The 18,699-nt window shown below is 44.8% G+C and overlaps 1 protein-coding gene across 23 annotated transcripts in view; it reads right to left on the bottom strand.

Moving 5' to 3' along the window:
• Nucleotides 1-18,699, bottom strand: part of KLHL3 (kelch like family member 3) — a 237,405-nt gene that overhangs the window by 36,318 nt on the left and 182,388 nt on the right. For all 23 annotated transcript variants that reach the window (XM_074313570.2, XM_088798628.1, XM_074313563.2 and 20 more), the window contains 2 exons: nt 17,144-17,253; nt 2,640-2,756 (listed from right to left, as the gene is read on the bottom strand). In XM_074313570.2, the coding sequence (XP_074169671.1) occupies nt 2,640-2,756; nt 17,144-17,253 (227 nt within the window). The remainder of the gene's footprint in view (nt 1-2,639; nt 2,757-17,143; nt 17,254-18,699) is intronic.

The following is an 18,699-nucleotide window of genomic DNA, read 5'->3' on the forward strand; positions in this document are numbered from 1 at the left end:
AGGGTCAGTTAAAAAAATTAGGGGCCAGCACGGTGGCTCAGGCGGTTGGAGCTCCGTGCTAACGCAGAAGGCTGCCAGTTCAATTCCCACGTAGGCCAGGGGGCTCTCAACCACAAGGTTGCCGGTTAGACTCCTCAACTCCCACAAAGGATGGTGGGCTCTGCCCCCTGCAACTAAGATTGAACACGGCACCTTGAGCTGAGCTGCTGCTAAGCTCCCGGATGGCTCAGTTGGTTGGAACGTGTCCTCTCAACCACAAGGTTGCCGGTTAAACTCCCGCAAGGGATGGTGGGCTGCGCCCCCTGTAACTAACAACAGCAACTGGCCCTGGAGCTGAACTGCACCCTCCACAACTAAGATTGAAAGGACAACAACTTGACTTGGAAAAAATCCTGGAAGTACACACTGTTCTCCAGTAAAGTCCTGTTCCCCTTCCCCAATAAAATCGTAAAAAAAGAAAAAATTAAAAGGGTGAGAGAGGATCTCTACAACTGCTTGGGAGGAAAGAGAAATGCATGAAAAACTACTTCTCCCAAAGAACTCACTCAGCTTGAATGAAAAGCTCCCCTGGAGAGTTAGTGCTTCGTGGGTACAGAGTTTCAATTTGGGGGGAGGGAAAAGTTTTAGAAATGGATATGGTGATGGTTGTACAGCACGGTGAATGCAATTAATACTACTGAATTACACACTTAAAATGGTTAAAATTATGAAGTTTATGTTATATATTATATCACAATAAAAATTATTTTAAAGATATTGCATGTTACACACTTAGTACAATATTTTTAAATGTTTAATAAAACCTAATAAATATTAACTATTTTAAAAAACCAACACAAGGAGACACCTCCCCAGAAGTCAGACAGTGTTGGCACAGGTCTGTCCAGGGCTTCCCCTTTCTCCTGCTCCTCCTCTCCCATCAGCCATCCCCAGTGGGTTACACCAGTTTGAAGTTCAAGGTCAAATGACTATTAATGAAGTATTCTGAAAAAAGCCCTTTTTAAAACAGGGTCTCACACAACACTTTTCACGCTCATTGCCTCTGACCCTCTTCTCCAATGTAAACCTATTTGGCCATAATAACCCAGGAATTATCTTCTAATGTCTCTGTTAAGTTGTGGTTGTGGACACCTGATGGAGGGTCAACTAGGAGTCTCCAAGGCCCCGATACTTTCTCTGGAACCCAGGGCCACAGGCCGCCCTTCCTCCCTGTGGAAGCGACTGCTGGAGGCCAGATGTCCACGTCTACCTTTGATCAGGTTCCCACAGGACAGTGGGAGGTTAGACTCTGACATGGGAAGCCTGGCGGGTGCAGTGTCTCGGCTTAGGGGACATTTTCTACAGGAAGGATATGCTGCCACCAGGTGGCAGTGGCACCATTCCAAGCACCAAATGCAGGGCTCAGCCCCTGAGAAGGGGGCTGAGGTTCAGAGACTCAAAGAACATTTCTCTATGACCCCTTTGGCCTGTGGACAACAATGTCACCAGCTGAGGACCTTCCAAGCTAGTGAGGACACTGCTTCGGCCGCTAGTAGCGCCAACAGTAGCAGGCTTTACATGGGTTATTGCATTCTATCCCCAAGCAATCCATACGGGCAGGTGCAAAGACTGAGGTTTAGAAAGGCTGAGAATCTGCCCAACGTGGACGGCTGGGGAGGGACAGAGCTAGGCGGCGGGGCTGCTGAGCCTCCTCGCATCTTTCCTCCGCTCTGCATTTCTTCCTAAGACGTCAGGGATAGCTGAGGGCTAGCCTGCTGCCTCGGTGTTTTGTTTTGTCCATATATTTAAGTTTTATCCTCTGCCTACTGGTAAGAGTATGTAATGTGATTTACTGTACAAAATAAGTCATGTAATGGATAAAGAGAACACAGAGTATTAAAGGTGGCAGCCTGCTTAGTGCAAGGTGTGTGCTTTGGAGCCAGACAGACTTGGATTTGAATCCTGAACCTGCCTCTTACCAGCTGGTGCTTCCAGATACATTCCAACCTCCATAAGCCCCAAGGCCCGAATGTGTAAAACAGGGGTTGTAATCTCTTCTCATCGGGTTATGATAAGGACTGAGTGAGAAACACGTGGCACCATGTTTCCAGAGGAGGTAGATGCAACGCAACATACATTCCAGGCACCTGTGAGGAGTTGGTTTACAGCCCCAAGCTGGGCATCAAGCTGCCTAAAACTAAGGCAAAGAGGGAACATAGCAACATTCTGGAAATGACCCTTCTTGTTTGGTCCTCTACAATAAAAGCAGGTAACTTTTATTGGACATTTGTTTTGCCCTGCTCCACGCTAAACACCTGACTTACATACTTACAGCTCCTTTGGCCCCCATAACAATTCCGCTGGGCTCTATTATAATCTCCCTTCTACGGAAGAAGAAACTGAAGCTTCGAGAGGTTTAATAAAAACTCCAAGCTAACAAGCAGTAGAGCAGGGACTGGAACCCAAGTGTCTTATTCTCAGACCAATGCTCTTAAGCCTTACAGTCCCACACCTCGTACTTAACCCAATGGATTGATGCCCGCAACCCATACAGAAGACCCAGAAAACGCCTCAACCACGCCATACAACCAGCGTTGCCCACACTGCTCCCAGAGGCCTGGGTAAGTAGGGAAGAGCGTGGTTCTCCACGCAGGACTCACCTGGACTAGGTAGTCCCTAGGTAGAAGAGGGAGACGGACATGTTCCATCAGCTTTGCCATGTGCTCTAAACGGGTTTCTTTCTCATAATTGATCCACGAAATCACAGCTTCGAATACCTATAAAGAAAATCAACCCAGATTACCAGAGACAATAGCTTTCAAACAAGTTCCTCAACCGGAGAAAAGAAAAAATAAGTTAAAAGTCATCCACGAAGGTATTTAATTTAGAAAAGTCCAATATTTAAAATAAAACAAAGAGAAAATCTTTGTTTACTAGCTGATGTGCGACAGTGATCAATCACACACACGTACCTTACAAGCAATAAACCTACTATCTCAAATGTAGAATCGTCAAGGTTCATTGCAAAATAAAAATCAGTTCCAATAGTTATGTAAGAGTAGAAATACAGAGAACTCTGAACCAAATTTTATAAAGACTGCTCAAAAGGACCAAAAGCCCTGCGGGCAATGTCATCACCCCCCTCACACACACCCTTCTTATTTATCTCCCATGTTCAGTTAATGCAGAATAAAAACAATAAAAATATTCTCTGCCAAAAGTTGGTGGTAATGATGAATGTGACACTGAATGACATAGAATTTCTAACACTGAATGGCAAAAATTTCTCCTTGGGTTTAACCTCTCCTTAGAGGAGAGATTTCATTTCTATATAAATCAAAACTGGGCTTGAAGGGAAAATTTGATATCTTGCTCCCCAGCATATGTCATCAGTTTGGCTCAAATAAACTCTTATAAAAATTCTCTACAGGTTTAGGGGGAAAAAAAACAAAACTGGGCTTGGCACCAAAAACCTATGGTTTTAGTGTTTACCTTACTCAAGTATCAGTCCAAATTTGAACTCTGCACCATCGTATACACAGAAAGATAAACTTCAGCGTCGGTTAGGCTGTGGGAAAATCTGCACTGTTTGTGGAAACTTCATTAGCATGGCTTTTTAAGAGAGAAATGGAGAATTTGGTAACACCAATTAAAAATTTGAATGCGCATACTCTTTGACCCAAAAATAATACTTCGAGAGCTCTAGCCTATAAAAATACTCACAAAAGTGGTACAAGAATATGTGTTCCTATAATGCAATATATAGATGATGTATTATAGAACTGTACACTTGAAACCTATATAGCTTTGTTGACCACTGTCACCCACAATAAAATTTAATTAAAAAAAAGAATATGTGCTGCACGTTTTTATAACAGGATAAAAAAGGCAACAACCTAAAGTCCACTCATGGAGAAATTATTAAACTAGTATCCATACCATAGGATATTTTCAGCTGTTAAAAAAGAATACAACAAAACAGCGTGTGCCAGAAAGCAAGAAAGCACTCGGAGGTTAGGGGAACACAACAAATGGACACAGAGGCTACTAGATGGGGTTTTCATTGCCAACATTTGGAGCAAGTTAAAAATCAAAGAGAATAATGAAGAACTCAGATCAGCACTGCTTGGATGAGATGATGGTGGGAGTGAGGACTGGGAAAGGGGCCAAAGGAAACCTTTTGTGGCTATGGATAGATATGTGGCCCTTACATGGACGCATGCACTTGTTAAAACCAATCAAATGACACACTTAATGTCTATACATTTCACTGTGTGTAAATCATACCTCAATTAAAAATATTCCTAGTTGAAAGAAAATGGTAGTAATGAATGATAACAATGAATAAAAAAAGAATCCATGAGTCCATAAGAATACTGAAGAAAAAAAAAAAAAAACTGTGGGAAGGGCTCTTCTTCACAGAAAAATGCCACCTAATAAAAGTAGAAGGAATGAGAGAATTAAGAAAAACATCATTTGCAACCACCAATGTAATATCTGATTCAGCAAAGATTATCCATGGATACTGAAATCATTGGGTGAAAAGCTGTTGGGAAACCAGATATTCCTAGTTCTCAAAGTATCACCTCACAGGTTATAAAAAAATTAATAAAATTAATAAAAATATTAATAAAATTAGATGGGGATGGGAAAGACAGCCTCAAATGGGGACATCTGACAGATACCACCTTTAACAAGAGATCAAAGTTAGCACTACCAATAATAGGACAAATAATATTCTTGATTGTCATTTAATGGGAAGGACACAGTAACCCCTAGTAACACTCTTCCTCAAATGTTTAACCTGAATCTTCTGGCGAGGAAACAGACAACTCCATATTTGGAACATTCTACAAGACAGATGGACTGGATTCTTCAAAACTGTTAATATTATGAAAGACCAAAGAAAGGTGGGCAGGGAAACAGTTCTAGAAGAAGGGGATTTAGAGACAGGAGGACTAAATATAGTGCATGATCCTTCATTAGGTCATGGATTAAAAAGAAACAGTCATAAAGGACTTTTTTGAAACTATTAGGAAATGTAAATACCCACTATAGATTAGATAATATTATTGTATGCACGTTAGCTTTCCATGTTATGGTAATGGTTTTCTGTCTAGAAAAGAGAACTTCCTTGTTCTTTGGGGGTGCATGATAAAATATTTAGCGATGAAGTGTCATGATATCTGCAATTTATCTGCAATGTTTCAGCAAAATAAAAGATTAAATATGTTGAGAGAGAGAGAGAGAGAAAGCAAACGAAACAAAATGTTAGCAACCGGTGAATCTAGGATACATGACTGTTCACTTTTTCAAACTTTCCCATAGGTTTGAAATTTTTCAAAATAGTAAATGCGAGATGAAAATAAATTTGAAGAGAAAAGGAAAAATACTGTAACAAAATTTATGATATGGCAAGAAGTTGAAATGAAAACAAACTATATCTCCCCCCCACCCCTGGGGTGGGGAAGGGAAAATTCCAATTCTTCTTAACCTAACTATATGTTTTGTGAGTATTGGTATGTTAATGATGCTTTGCCCCTAAAATGCTTGGCCCTATTTCCTACATATACACTTAAGTCAGGCTGGGTATACTCGAATTGGGCAAGGAATCAGAAAGGAATCAATCAGAAAGGGAAGGGAATAGAACAAAAGGAAAGGAACAGTATGTATGTATAGTTTGCACACACACACACACATATCATGGAAATCCTCTTTGTCTAGTTCATTGTTTTAAAATATTAACTCTCATAGAGCTATACGCCTCACCCTCATAGCATTATTTGGTGAATAACTGTATATTTTTCAACCTGCCCATAAGATCCGTGAGAACAGGGACCTTGTCTTATTTGCTGACACATAATACACATGCAAATACTTTCCCAATGCATGAATGGACAAATGAGCTGAGAAGGTAAGGAGGCAGTGGAGCCTGCCCAGGCCGCCGGCAGAGAGCAGGACTGGAACCGTGGTGGGGAGAACAGAGCCAGGCCACAGACCGCACAATGCTGGCTAAGTCTGACTTTGCTGTGTTAGCCAGTGGGCAGCTATTGTCCCGTCCTGCCTTGCATTGTGGTTATCCACACTTCCTTCTACTCCCGTTTATTGACTGTGAGCTCTTGGGGGGGGGAAGAAGTGTATCTGCTCTGTCTCAGCACCTCCTACCGCCGAGTACATGCCAGGCACAGAGAAGGCAGCTGGCTGAGAAAGCTCTGCGGAAGAATGAACCGCAGTCCTTGCGTAGGTGGCATTTACTGATCACGCCCTTCCCCGTCAACCAGCTTAGTTTTTGTTACAAAAGCTGAAACGCAAGCTGAGTCTAATGAAGTCGATATTTAACCTTATCTTTATTTTTGACTTGACTTGTCCAACTGGTTCCGCTTAGTTGCACTGTTTACTTACTCAGCTGTGAAAGCCACAGCACTCGGCAACAACGGTGACCTTCTCAGCAGCGAGAGAAGGCCACATATTTTTTTCATTTAACTTCATGCTTGAAAAATAAACAAGCAAATAAGCTTCCAACTAGCATTAGCCTTCAGTGTGCCTGAAATCATTCTCAAAAGCTCCTCCCATCAAGGGGCTGACCAAGGCGAGGGGGCAATAAGTAAAAGCAGCTTGTTTTACCCCGTGCAGAGTCCTGCGCCCCATTCGGCATGAGAGCCCAGCAAGCAGACACTCCTGCCCCTTAGTAAGTGACTCGCCCAAGTCCAGAGGCAGAGAACAGCAGGGCTGGGGTCCACACGAACCCACCTCCAAGCTCATGTTCTTACCCGTTGTTCTCAGCTGCCTCTCAACCGTCTATAGCAGCGTTGGCAGACTACAGCCGGCAGGCCACATCAGCCAGCCACCTGTTTTCGTAAATAAAATTTTACTGGAACACAGCCACTCTCACTCGTTTATGTACTGTCTGTAGCTGCTTTCACACGAGAACAGCAGAGGGTTGAATTGAGACCATGGTCCACAAAACCTAAAATATTTACTATCTGCCCCTTTATAGGAAGTATGTCAACTCCTGGTCTGTAAAATCTGGTCTGGAAGCAGAGACCCTGTGGCTTCGATCATGGGCTAGGTGATGTCTACTCAGACGAAAACACTGTTCATCGGTCCCATAATGAGATAATCAGCTGCCACAAGGCACGCTTAGGGTTTCACTTTTAAACAAAGAAATAGCATCATTTCCTTACTGCTTCACATTCCAAAACCAATTTATTAAGTGCTACAAGGTTGCTATGTGGAAAGAGATGGAAAAAATCAGATTTTATCATCCTCTGCTTACTCTACTTCTGATGTAGGCACAAGCCTTGGCCAGAGAGCATCAGATGAACCTGGCCTTCCTAACTCCACCCCTCTGGTTATACAGGCAGCCAAGCCTGGACTGTACCTGTACCCTGGAGGAAAGTGGGGGGAAAGGGAGCCCTGGGGAATGTAGCCCTGCTTTCAAAATGCATTCTGAGTCTCCAGAAGGGGGGCTTAAGTTAAAATAGGCAGGGTAGTAACTTGGCAAAGGAAAAGGTTCAGTTGAAGGTGATTCTCAGCAAAACACAGTATGGGGGGAAAGAAGCTAATTTTGACAATCTCAGGAAAAACTAGGTTCCCACACGTGGATCTAATTTGTTACTCAAGATTTAAGAAGGGGGGCGGACGGATGGCTCAGTTGGTTACAGCAAGAGCTCTGAGTAATAGAGTTGCTGGTTCAATTCCCACATGGGCCAGTGAGTTGCGCCCTCCACAACTAGATTGAAGACAATGAGCTGCCACTGAGCTGCCGGAGGGGCAGCCAGGTGGCTCAGCTGGTGAGAGCGCGAGCTCTCAACAACAAGGTTGCCGGTTCAATTCCCACATGGGATGGTGGGTTGCGCCCCCTGCAACTAAGATTGAAAATGGCGACTGGACTTGGAGCTGAGCTGCGCCCTCCACAACTAGATTGAAGGACAACGACTTGGAGCTGATGGGCCCTGGAGAAACACACTGTTCCCCAATAAAAAAAAAATTTAATTAAAACAAACAGAAGAAACACTGAACCATTGTATTACTTAAAAATAAAAAACGGGGGGCCAGCCCGCTGGCTCAAGTGGTTGGAGGGCCGTGCTCCTAACACCGAGGTTGCCGGTTCGATTCCCACATGGGCCAGTGAGCTGCGCCCTCTACAGCTAAGACTGTGAACAACAGCTCTCCCTGCAGCTGGGCTGTGGAGGTTGGAGTGTGCTGCCCTGGGCTGCTGTGGGCTGCCGTGAGCTGCTGCTGTGAGCGGCTGACCAACAACTGGCGACCGACTGCCTCAGCCGGGGGTGGGGGTGGGGGCAAGGCTCAGAATACCATCATGGGCCAGGGAGTTGTGTCCTACACAACTAGACTGAGAAACAACCGCTAAAACTGGAGTGGGGGGGACGGGAGGCGGAAGAAAGGGCAGGGTAAAAAAGATTTAAGAAGGACTAACTTTATGATTAACAGGCTCAGTGCTAGATAGTTTACATGCATGATCTCGTTTAATCCACCAAAACCTCAGTGACAGTGGGGATCACTGTTCTCATTTTACAGCTGAGAAAATTGCCTCAGAGAGGTTAGCAACTTGCCCAAGGTCACACTGCCAGAAGTAGTGCATCTGGGATGTGAATTCACCTTTAACTCCAAAAACCTGAATTCTAACATTATGCAGTATTGCATCTCAGACGCACAACTAGTTGAAAACCCTGGGCAGACTGTTGAGTTGAAAAACTACATTCCTGAACCCATAATCCTAATTACACCCTCCAAGTCTCCCAGGACACCCCCGCTAGGTAACCTCTTCTTTCCCAGGGAATGAGCCATTAGCATTTGCCAAGTCCACTGCCATGATTTTAAATCAAGAAGACAGCACTTCTAGATGTGAGAAGGATTCTGTCAGATTTCTGTTGTTTCTTAAACCAAAGCTTAGCAAGAGTTACATTACTCATTCTCCACCTCACTGTCACACACAACACTGGAGACAGCTGGGAGCAGAGGGGCGCTGGAGCTGGAGTTAAATCCTGCGTGTTTCTTTCCAACCCAGTGTTTAAGTGACATCACACTGGTCGTTTGAAATCAGGCTTAGTGGAAATATTTACACCATGGAAATTAGCAAATGAATCAGCAAACAAATCGGAGCTTTTGGAGTTTTTTTGGAGAGCCAGTTGTTAAATATTTACCAGCACACTGCTGGCTGGGAGATGTCCTGGTCTGAAAGCTCCCGGGACTCCAGAAAGCCTACCTAGTTGCACTTACCTTTCTGACAGTATCGTCATCTGAAGGTTTTATAGAGCATTTATAAAAGCTCTTTCTTTGTAGCTGCCTCATTTCAGACCCGCCAGGGCCCCGTGAAGCAGCTCGAGTCACTGACAAAAGGGAAAAGTGAGGCCGAGAATGGGAAAGTGGGCTGCCCAACGTCAGCCAGCTAACTGGTGACAGGGCAGCATTAGAACCACTGGCTTTCAATCTACACTTTCACAGCACCCTGTACATTTCCTCCACAACGCATTTCCCGGTTTGTAGCCATCTATTTATCTGTGTACACGTTTCATAAAATCAGTCTCCCTCATGTGATTCTAAGTTCCACGAAGGCAGGGCTCTTGTGTTTTCTGTTCACCAATGTCTCTCCTGTGACTAACACACTGCCTGACACACAGAAAGCACTCAATAAATATTTATTGAGAGCATGAATAAGTTAACCAAAGCAGGAATGACTGGGTGTGTGGTTCTCTTCCTACAACAGCACACTGCCAAATATCTGACTTCAGACAAACAACAAAAATGATGACAAAACACAGTAACATCGCCTGGCCTGGAAATTGTTCTTCAGCTTTCCACTACTGCCTACAGCCAGTAAAAACATTTTCACTATCATTCTGCAAAGGGTAAGGAGAAGGACTGAAGCACAATGGGTTGACAGAAATGCCTGCAAGCTGAGAGATTTCCTCAGTAGCCCTAATCCTACAAATGATTAGAGCATGACACAGGGATGGAGAATGTCTTCCAGTCAATGTGAGAGACTGAGCTGGCTTGGAAGGAATCTTCCCCAAAGCTCCAAACATGTGAAAATGACTTATTACACAAAATTAGTAATAATAATAATAAAGATTTGAGCCATACTCAAAAACAAGAGGGAAATGTCCAAGTGCCTTAAATGAAAGAAATTCAACTCTGGGAGCTGAACGGAAGCTGAGGCCACATGGCTCACGGGTCCGTACAATTCAGATATGGGCTTTAATGGTTCAGAACTGGTGTCCCATCAGATTGAGTGTCTGGGCCACAGGCTCCTTGTGGGCAGTCCTGCCCCAGCTGTAAAACAAGGACTCGATGGGCCCCACCACTCTGCTGCGGGAAGGGGTAAGGAGACTCATCTGGGGAATAAAAACTTAATCGTCAAGAAATTGAAACACCAGGCTCACACCACACATCTGTGTAGATGTGGGGTTTGAACTGACACTATTCAGGTAGTACAGGGGATAGTCAAGACAAAAAGTAATATAAAATCTGTTTCTAAACCAGTAAACCTGCCCTATAAGGGCACTTCCACAGCTCAGGGCAACCCAGACTCCCATGAACATAACACCCTCTGAAGATGGCCTCACAATAAAAAATTAAAGATCAGTAATGAAACAAATTGCCAAAAGGAAAATAAACAGATGCAATAAATCATAGAACATTTGGGGCAACCATAGAAAGAGAGCCTCAAGACTACTCTCCATAATGTGTTCCTGGAAATACTAGGGGCAGGAGACCAAAGGGGTTCTGAGACCAAATGAGCCTGGGGAACACATCATTAATACACTCAAGTCCCCTTAGAGATTCACAAAGCTCATTACTACAGAGGGTGCCAAAAAAATGTATACACATTTTAAGAAAGGAAAACTGTATTAAAATTGTAATAATATATACCGATAACAAAAGATAAATAGAAGTCACATTTGATTTCTGCAATTACAAGACGTGCTCAGAATGGTTGCCATCAGCATCCAGACATTTCTGATGACAGCGAACTACTGCTTGAGCAATGTTGACGAACGTGTCCACTGGTACACATTTATTTGGCACCTCCAGTATATAAAAGCTCTGACAAGCACTGCAGTTTCTTAACCTGGTTCTTTTGTTTAGCCACTGTCTCCTAAACGTATCTGACCTGAGAACTTTTTCTCCTTCACCTGAACTCCTACAAACATCTCACAACAACGTAGCTTTATAGGACACAGTTGGGTGAATACTGACCTAGAGATGAAAATCCTCGCTCCCAACTCCCCACAGACCCCAGAGCCATTCCCAGCCTCCTCTTCCACCTCCCCGAAAGACCCTTGATTTTCATCACACAGGTTACTTTTCCCCAAAGTACAATAAGTTATGGCAAACTTCCATATCTAGTCCTGTAATTCCTTCAACCTGAATGGCTTTCCAAAATTCTACTCTCATTCTCCACGTTTTAGCTCAAATAGCCCCCTTTCTATGAGTCCTTCCCCACCCAACAATCTGGAGTAAAATATTCCACAGTGTTTTCCTTGAACTTTGATTACAGGCCACCAGTTCTCTCGGCCACACGTTATAGATACATGTTTTCGGTCTGTCTGTCCACCAGCCTCTTGAATAATAATGACTAAGTGCCACTCCCCTCTGTCTCCCATTGGGGTGGGCATGGATTAATAAAGAGCTGGGGTCTGGGAGGCAGACATAGTCAGCTGCAAGTCAGGGAGCTCTCTATTGTTAACAAGCCCTAGTTTCCTCCTCTGCAAATGGAGACAATAACCTCTGCCTGGCAAGATGTAAGAATTAGAAAATGATGTGCGAAAACGTATGTTGGGCAAAAGAAGTCAGCATAAAAGCATACGCATGCCAGGATTCCATTTATATAAAGTTCAAAAACTGGCAAAACTGATCTATGAGAAGTCAAAATAGTAGTTATGCTTCTCAGGGTGGGGGACCGTGACCGGAAGGAAGTTCTGGGGTTCTGTTTCTTGATCTGGGTGCTAGTTATGTGGGTGTTTCACTTTGTAAAAAGTTGAGCTGTGCAATTCTTCTTCGTTCGTGTCCCTGAGCTTAACTTTAATACAAACGTCACTTTTTTTTTTTTAATGGTATGTATGAAATGTACCTGGAGAACAGTGGGCAGTCAGGGTGGATTTAGTGCTGTGGTATTCTACGCATATTTGCTTACTGGTCCCCAAAGGAGAAGAGTGAAAAGAGTAACGCTGAGGCAGGGGCACAGGCCTGATCATTGTTTGCAGGCTAAGAAGTTGGCAACGCTCATGATGACCTCAGAGAAAAGCAGAGCTGCCAGAGCCAAGGCCAAGGATATGCCCATTGAGTCACCGGATAGTGCCTGGGCAGCAAGCACTTAAGCTGCAGGCCAAGGAGCTCCAGCCCCGTATTCCACACCTACCGCTGGCTGGAGAGGCTGCAAGTTCAGACAGGAGGAGACGCACATTGATGACCCTGGGAGACAGGAACCAATCCCATCTAGGAGATACCAGAATGTGGTCCCTGTCTCCAGTTTCAGGAGAGAACAGCACATTAAAAATGGGATCATGCAGAAAGAAACTAACCTATAGGTCTCAATATAACACATGCTTGACACTGATCTAACTTTTTAAGAGACCTAAACGATTTCCTCCTGACCTGTATTGAAAATGTGGACCATTTCCCCATTAGCAGTCACTCTGAAAACCTCAATAGTGTTTCATATGGAATTCTTGAGGAGTAGAAACATATTTACCAGCTAAGAAAGCAAAGAGTCAGGCAAGTCCAGTAGCCAGCACTTCAGCGGCAGAGCTGCACTAGAACCCAGGAGTCATCTCTCTTCTCCGTAGAGTGTGTTTGTCCCCGGAGGTTGCTCACCCTGCCCCTGGGTCACTGAGGTGGTCCGTGGTGAGTCTCAAATGGGAATACAAGAAACAGGCTGCTCACAGGCTTAGCTCGGACCCAGCAGCACCTCCCACGCAGAGGAATCGGGTGACTGGGGGGGCTTGCTCCTTGGTCTTCGCTCTCTCTCGGGGGACAGGTGAGGGTGGAGGTGAGGGTGAGGTACAGGGAAAGAGTCTATTCAGAGAAATAGTAATTCTGTGACTCCTACCAGACCAGATCCTTTTGTCCTCTCTCAAATAACAGGAATTTTAGAACAAAAATGACATGAAGGCAAAACAGGAGAGAAAATAGCAAAGATCCGTGCCCTTCCTCTGACCTCTACTTCGTACATTTGTCCTGATTATCTGGAAAAATTATTCCCATAACCTCAGCTGGCTCAGGGCAGAGTCCAGCCCCAATCCGCCTCTTCATTCCCTCAGGGAATATCCGCTCAGCACCCACGGGTGCTTGCAGGGGCTCTGTGTCAGGCACTGTACGTGACAAAGGTGGCTAAGGTACCTTCACAGTACTCGAGGAGTGTGAGGACAGCGGAGGAGGTAACGCATAGGCAAAAGCAGGTGATGTGGGAGAACAGTTTCTGGGCCCCGGGAAGCCCAGACAGGGCTGACGGTGCTGGGGATGCTGGGGACCCAGAGCCCATGACCATTCTTCCCCCTGCCAGGCACCAAGCACAAGGCCATTTAACCACCCAGACTATGGGCCCTGGGAAGAACTTCTCCTTGAGAAAGAACCCAGCCAACAGTTACTTGTAGTAGCAGCAGCAATGATCGTATCTCCCAGTAATGAACACAGTTTGTGTGCTAAGCACTTCTCATGTGATTCGTGCTCAGCACAACTCTGTAAGGTAAATACTACACTATCATTACTCCCCTTTTACAGATGAGAAAACTGAGACTTAGAGAGGTTTTGTTTTTTGTGTGTGTGGTTTTTTTTTATTCATTCATTCAAGAAAGTTCTGTGTGTGTCTACCATGAACCCAATACCACTCCAGCGGGGACCTTAAGACAGACAGAATCCATGAGTGTATATAGTGCATATATTCTTGTGGTAAATAAATAACTTGCCCAAGGTCACTCAGCTTGTCATAGCAGTAGAGCCAGGATCTGAACACAGCCACTCTGACTACAGAACCTACACTTTCAAACTCTCAATAAGCAAACTGCCTGGGTGCAGCCATTGTCAATTATAATCATCATTGACACTAAAATACTACATTTCCTCTATCTAAAGATGCACAGTTTTTTTTCCCATTTTAATGTCTGCATTTTAAAATATATCTTGAAAGAAACCTGGGGGCTGTAGGCAAAGGACTAAGTCATCATATCACTGCTATTGCTGTTTAACTGTGGATGTAGCTGAATACAGGTTATTTGATTACTGACTCAGTTGAGTTTTCTGCAAATGCAGTTGAATTTTAGCTTAAATTAAGATCCCTGATATTCCTTCAAATACATTCCAATAAGTTCACTATAATGCAGTACTGAAGGAAAAAATACTGTGTATGCAACATTGCCTATCGCGTGCAATGTAATGAAAGGGAGTAGAAATGGCCAAATTTCCTGGAATAGATCACAGAATTTTCAAAGCCTAAAGGGTTCGCATTCAACTGACGAACATCTAACTGAACATCTAACTTCTAGCAACATGTGACCAATTGAGGGGAAACAAAACTATGGTTTCACCAAAGAGAAAATGCAGGCCAAACCCCACTATACTTTGATAAGCCTCAAAACTGTACTGTCAGCCTCAGAGGTACCAGTGATGAAGCTCATGAGGAATCTACTTTCTGAAAAGTATCGCATCACGCTGAAGTTACCATAACTTCTCAGAACCAGATATGACACACAACTTCATTAATGTGAAAAACACCTACACTCCAAACTCTGATTATATAGAACAAGCAACTCATATGTAAGCAAACAAATAAATGAGGGCCACTATAGACAATTTTTAAGTGTATAGATTTAATGTCATGTGTATTTGTTTCTTGAAAGATGCAATTAATTCCATGGCTTATTTTACCATTACCAATGGCAAAATTGAGTACCATTACCGTTATGAGTGGTGCTCAAAACGGAGTATTATGGTGACCACAATGACAGCTGCCATGTACTGAGCACCTGCCAAACACTGTATTTGCTATTTGATGCCCATTATCTCACATGTAAGGAAATCAAGGTTCAAAGTCACCAGTGACTTTGCGAGGTCACACAGCCAGTCAGCATCAAGCCAAGCATGGAAGCAGCTCTGCCGGAGTCTAAAGCCCAAGTGACTTCCAGGGCACACTAATGCCTCTCCCTAAACCCACACTAAACCCACTGCCACCTGCCCTGGCACAGAACACATCGGTAAGTCCTCACCTGAAGAAAGCTTACTGTGATCCCAGAACAGGATGGGCCAGCATGAATTCAACCCAAACACCCCCAAGTTGATCTAAATCCTGCTGCTTTATGACTGCTTCCTTTCTCAAACTGCACTTGAGGACACGCACTGGCAGACCCCAAACACACCAACCACAACATTCACCGCCAATCAATTGACTAGTCGATTCCTTCAAATTGTGCCAATTTGGTAGCACAAACAAGAGAACACATTAAACAGGCTTGGCAAGAAGATCGGGAGTCCTGTCCATTGCTGAGGCCAGGGCAGGAAGGAGCCTTCGGCCTGGCCAGACGCATTCTTTTCCCTGAAGATGCTGTTCCACGTCAGTTCATGGAAACAGAGGCCTCCCTGAGCCCAAGGGAGAGTCTAGCTTACTGTGCCAGTCCCCTTCTGGGGAGCCCTCTGAAGCCTCAGGGCAGCCCACGGTGCCAATAAGCAACGGCTCTTCCTCCCGATCAAACTTCTGCTGGAGGACAGGCCAGGGCTTGTAAATTTCACCCCATTGTCTGGACATGTGCCTCTGGACACAGTCTAATTTCCAATGTAAAATCCTTTTCAAGGGCTTTTCCTTAAATATTCCCTCAGGAAATAACCTCAAGCTTGGACACTTAAGAATGGACCAGGACAATTCAAGAAACACTTACTGAAGCCTCCTTGAAGATACAGAGATGAATGAGATGTGATCCCTACCATCAGGGAACTCACAATTGAGTGAAGGAGGTAAGACCAGCTCAGAACTCACTATAATAAAAAGCAGCACAAGATGAATGTTATCCTGGAACACAGAGGAGAAAGGACTTAATGCCAGATGTAAGATCGATAAGAAACTCAACTAACACTGACTGACGGAGCACCTAGTAGGTACCAACTACCACACCAGGCATTGTACAAACCTTATCCCACTTAATTCCTACAACCACCCTGTGGAATATGTACTATTAGTATACTCACTTTATAAATGAAGAAACAGGTGGACAAGCAAAGTATCTTGCCCAAGGTCACACAACCACTTTGTAAATACCAGAGATGAGATTTGGACCCTGCTGGCTAACACCAAAGCTCATGTTATTTTCAGTTCCGTAGACAGACTACACCTCCTGGAGTAAAGAATTCTCCCTGGTAACAGCAGAATCTGAACTGGTTTGGAATTCAACCAGGTGAAGATGGAAAGGGGGATAAAGGGTCACTGAGAGGGAAGGCCTGAAAGTAGGACAGGTCAGCAGTCACAGGTCAGTTAAAGCAGTGGGCAGACGTCAAGCTTCCAGCACAAAGGAAGAGGCGTGTGATCAGGGAGGGAGAGGGCTGGGTATCAAGAGCCCCGGGTTCTTGCCGGGGCACGGCCACTGACCGACTGTGTGACCTTTCGCAGGTCCCATCTCCTCTCTGTGCTTCAGCCTCGTCACCAGTAAGAGTTCCAATCCCCCTATCGGAACAGATATTCCCGAAAGGTCTGCTCTCGCTTAAATGCTCTGTGATACTCACAGGAGGCCATGTGGGACAGTGGTTAAGGCCAGGTGACAGGTAGCCCCCGATCTGCAGTGACCAGCTGAGTGACCTTGGATAAGCTAATTAACTCCCAAGTCCTTTTCGTCATCTGTAATGTGGGGACAACAGCAAAGCGTGTTTCACAAGGCTGTGGTGAAGGTTCAGTGAACTGAAGAACAAAAACCACTTAGCAGAGTGCTTGCAAACTGTAAACGTCCAGCAAATGAAGGCAGCTTTGTCGCCACCATCATCACCACCATTACTTCTTCTTTAAAGGGTCTAGAAAGTGAATGTAGTGGTCAAGGCTCAGAAAGCCTTTTTTTTTTTTAATTTAAAAGGACAAGAAATAAGCTCTCTTCTTTCTTCTCTGCAAATGAGAAAAGGCCTCACACCATGAGGCTCCTGTTGCACCAAAGGGCCATGCCATACATACCTTCTCTTCTGATGAAACCGTCAGCTTGTCACTGGATATCAAGCTGCACACCTGGTCCAGGCTTAGGCTAAGAAATTCTTCCCCCAGCATCACCTCTGGAAAGTGCTGCTCTGTTCAAAAAGAAAAAAAAAAGCAGAAGTTCAGAGAACAAAGTTATAAAACACTCCTGCCCTTCCTTCCATGAACCAAGGCCATGATAACAACGGGATTTAGAGTGGAGTCCTTCAGGTTTTGAGGGGAGGTGGGAAGCAGAGGGAGAGGCAGAGAGAAAGACAGCATGTCCTGGCTGGAGAGAAACTAGCCTTTTAATTCAGCAGCAAAGGCATCCTTCCCCCCAACCTTCCATGTGATCCTGTCCTGAACATCAACACAGATGAAAACAGGGCAGAGAGAGATGTGCGGTTATATTTCTTCCATGTTCCATGAGATTAATCTGGCACTGCAGAAAAGTCTCCCTGGGACCTGCCTACTTAACTGAGCTCATTTCCCCTCAAAGCGCAAGCTGGCAGAGTTGCAGACAGTGACCCCTGCAGTTCAGCCAAACAAAAGTGGGTCAGAGCTGCTGTGTGGCTGGAAGTCTCAGGAGGGTCTGGTAGAAAGTCAACATTAAAGGTTAGCGGAAGGCGTCATCCTTCCTTGTCCAAAGTCAAGTCTACCATAGCAAGTCTCCAGTTCACAAGGAATCCCAGCTAAGCACTGGGCCAGGTGTGGTGACAACACGGCTGGCCCCACCACAATTGGGAAGAATCCACAACAGCTAATCAGCAAAAGCCATTAAAATGGAGGGGAGTCTGGGGACAGCTAAAACGAGACAAAACCGACAGGTCTGAGGTCCACACAAGGGACATGCCAAAGACAACTCCTACTCTGACATTTGCCCAGGTCACCATCCTGCTGTTACAGAGGCAGTGAAATGTCAGTGAAAGAGCATGTTCTTCGGAAAGAAGGAACCTAGACTCAAATTCTGGCTTTGCCATTTGCAAGTTGTGTCCATGAGCCAATGGCATCACCTCCCTGGGCCTCACCATCCTCATTTGTGAAATGGGAATTAAAAACCGCTTGTCCTGCCTCCCTCTTGTGCTCTGATGGGAAAGGAATGGTAGAAGTGTTTCGCAAGCTATGTCAGGGTGAACTGGCCCAAGGTGTCCCGGAGATGACAGGATCCTTTGTCATTTGACCCAGACCTGGCTCCTTTCTCAGTTCTCTCACAGCCCTGAGTCATCGCCTTAAGGGGCAGCTGTGCTCCTTGCCCTCCAGGCTCCAGGACTCCCCCCTTCCTTCTTTGGTGGCCCTACGCTGGCCTGGAAGCTTCCTGAATAATTCTAGAGGGCCGTACCTCCCAGGCCCACAGAGGGCTACCCCACTTGGTCTGGCCAGCCCCTCAGAGGCTGCTGCAGTATCAATCCTGTTGTCGCTATATAACGAAAGGGAAAATCAGAGCATGCTAAGCCTCTCTCTCATAGGCATCAGCCTCTTAAAAACCAAAGAAGATTTAAATCATTTCTTGCAAAAAACTCCTTCTTAACTTTTATGTTGAAATAATTCAGACCCAAAGA

The sequence above is a fragment of the Rhinolophus sinicus genome, chromosome 5, assembly GCF_057876585.1.
Source record: "Rhinolophus sinicus isolate RSI-liver-muscle chromosome 5, RSI-T2T, whole genome shotgun sequence".
Classification (NCBI taxonomy): Eukaryota; Metazoa; Chordata; class Mammalia; order Chiroptera; family Rhinolophidae; genus Rhinolophus; species Rhinolophus sinicus.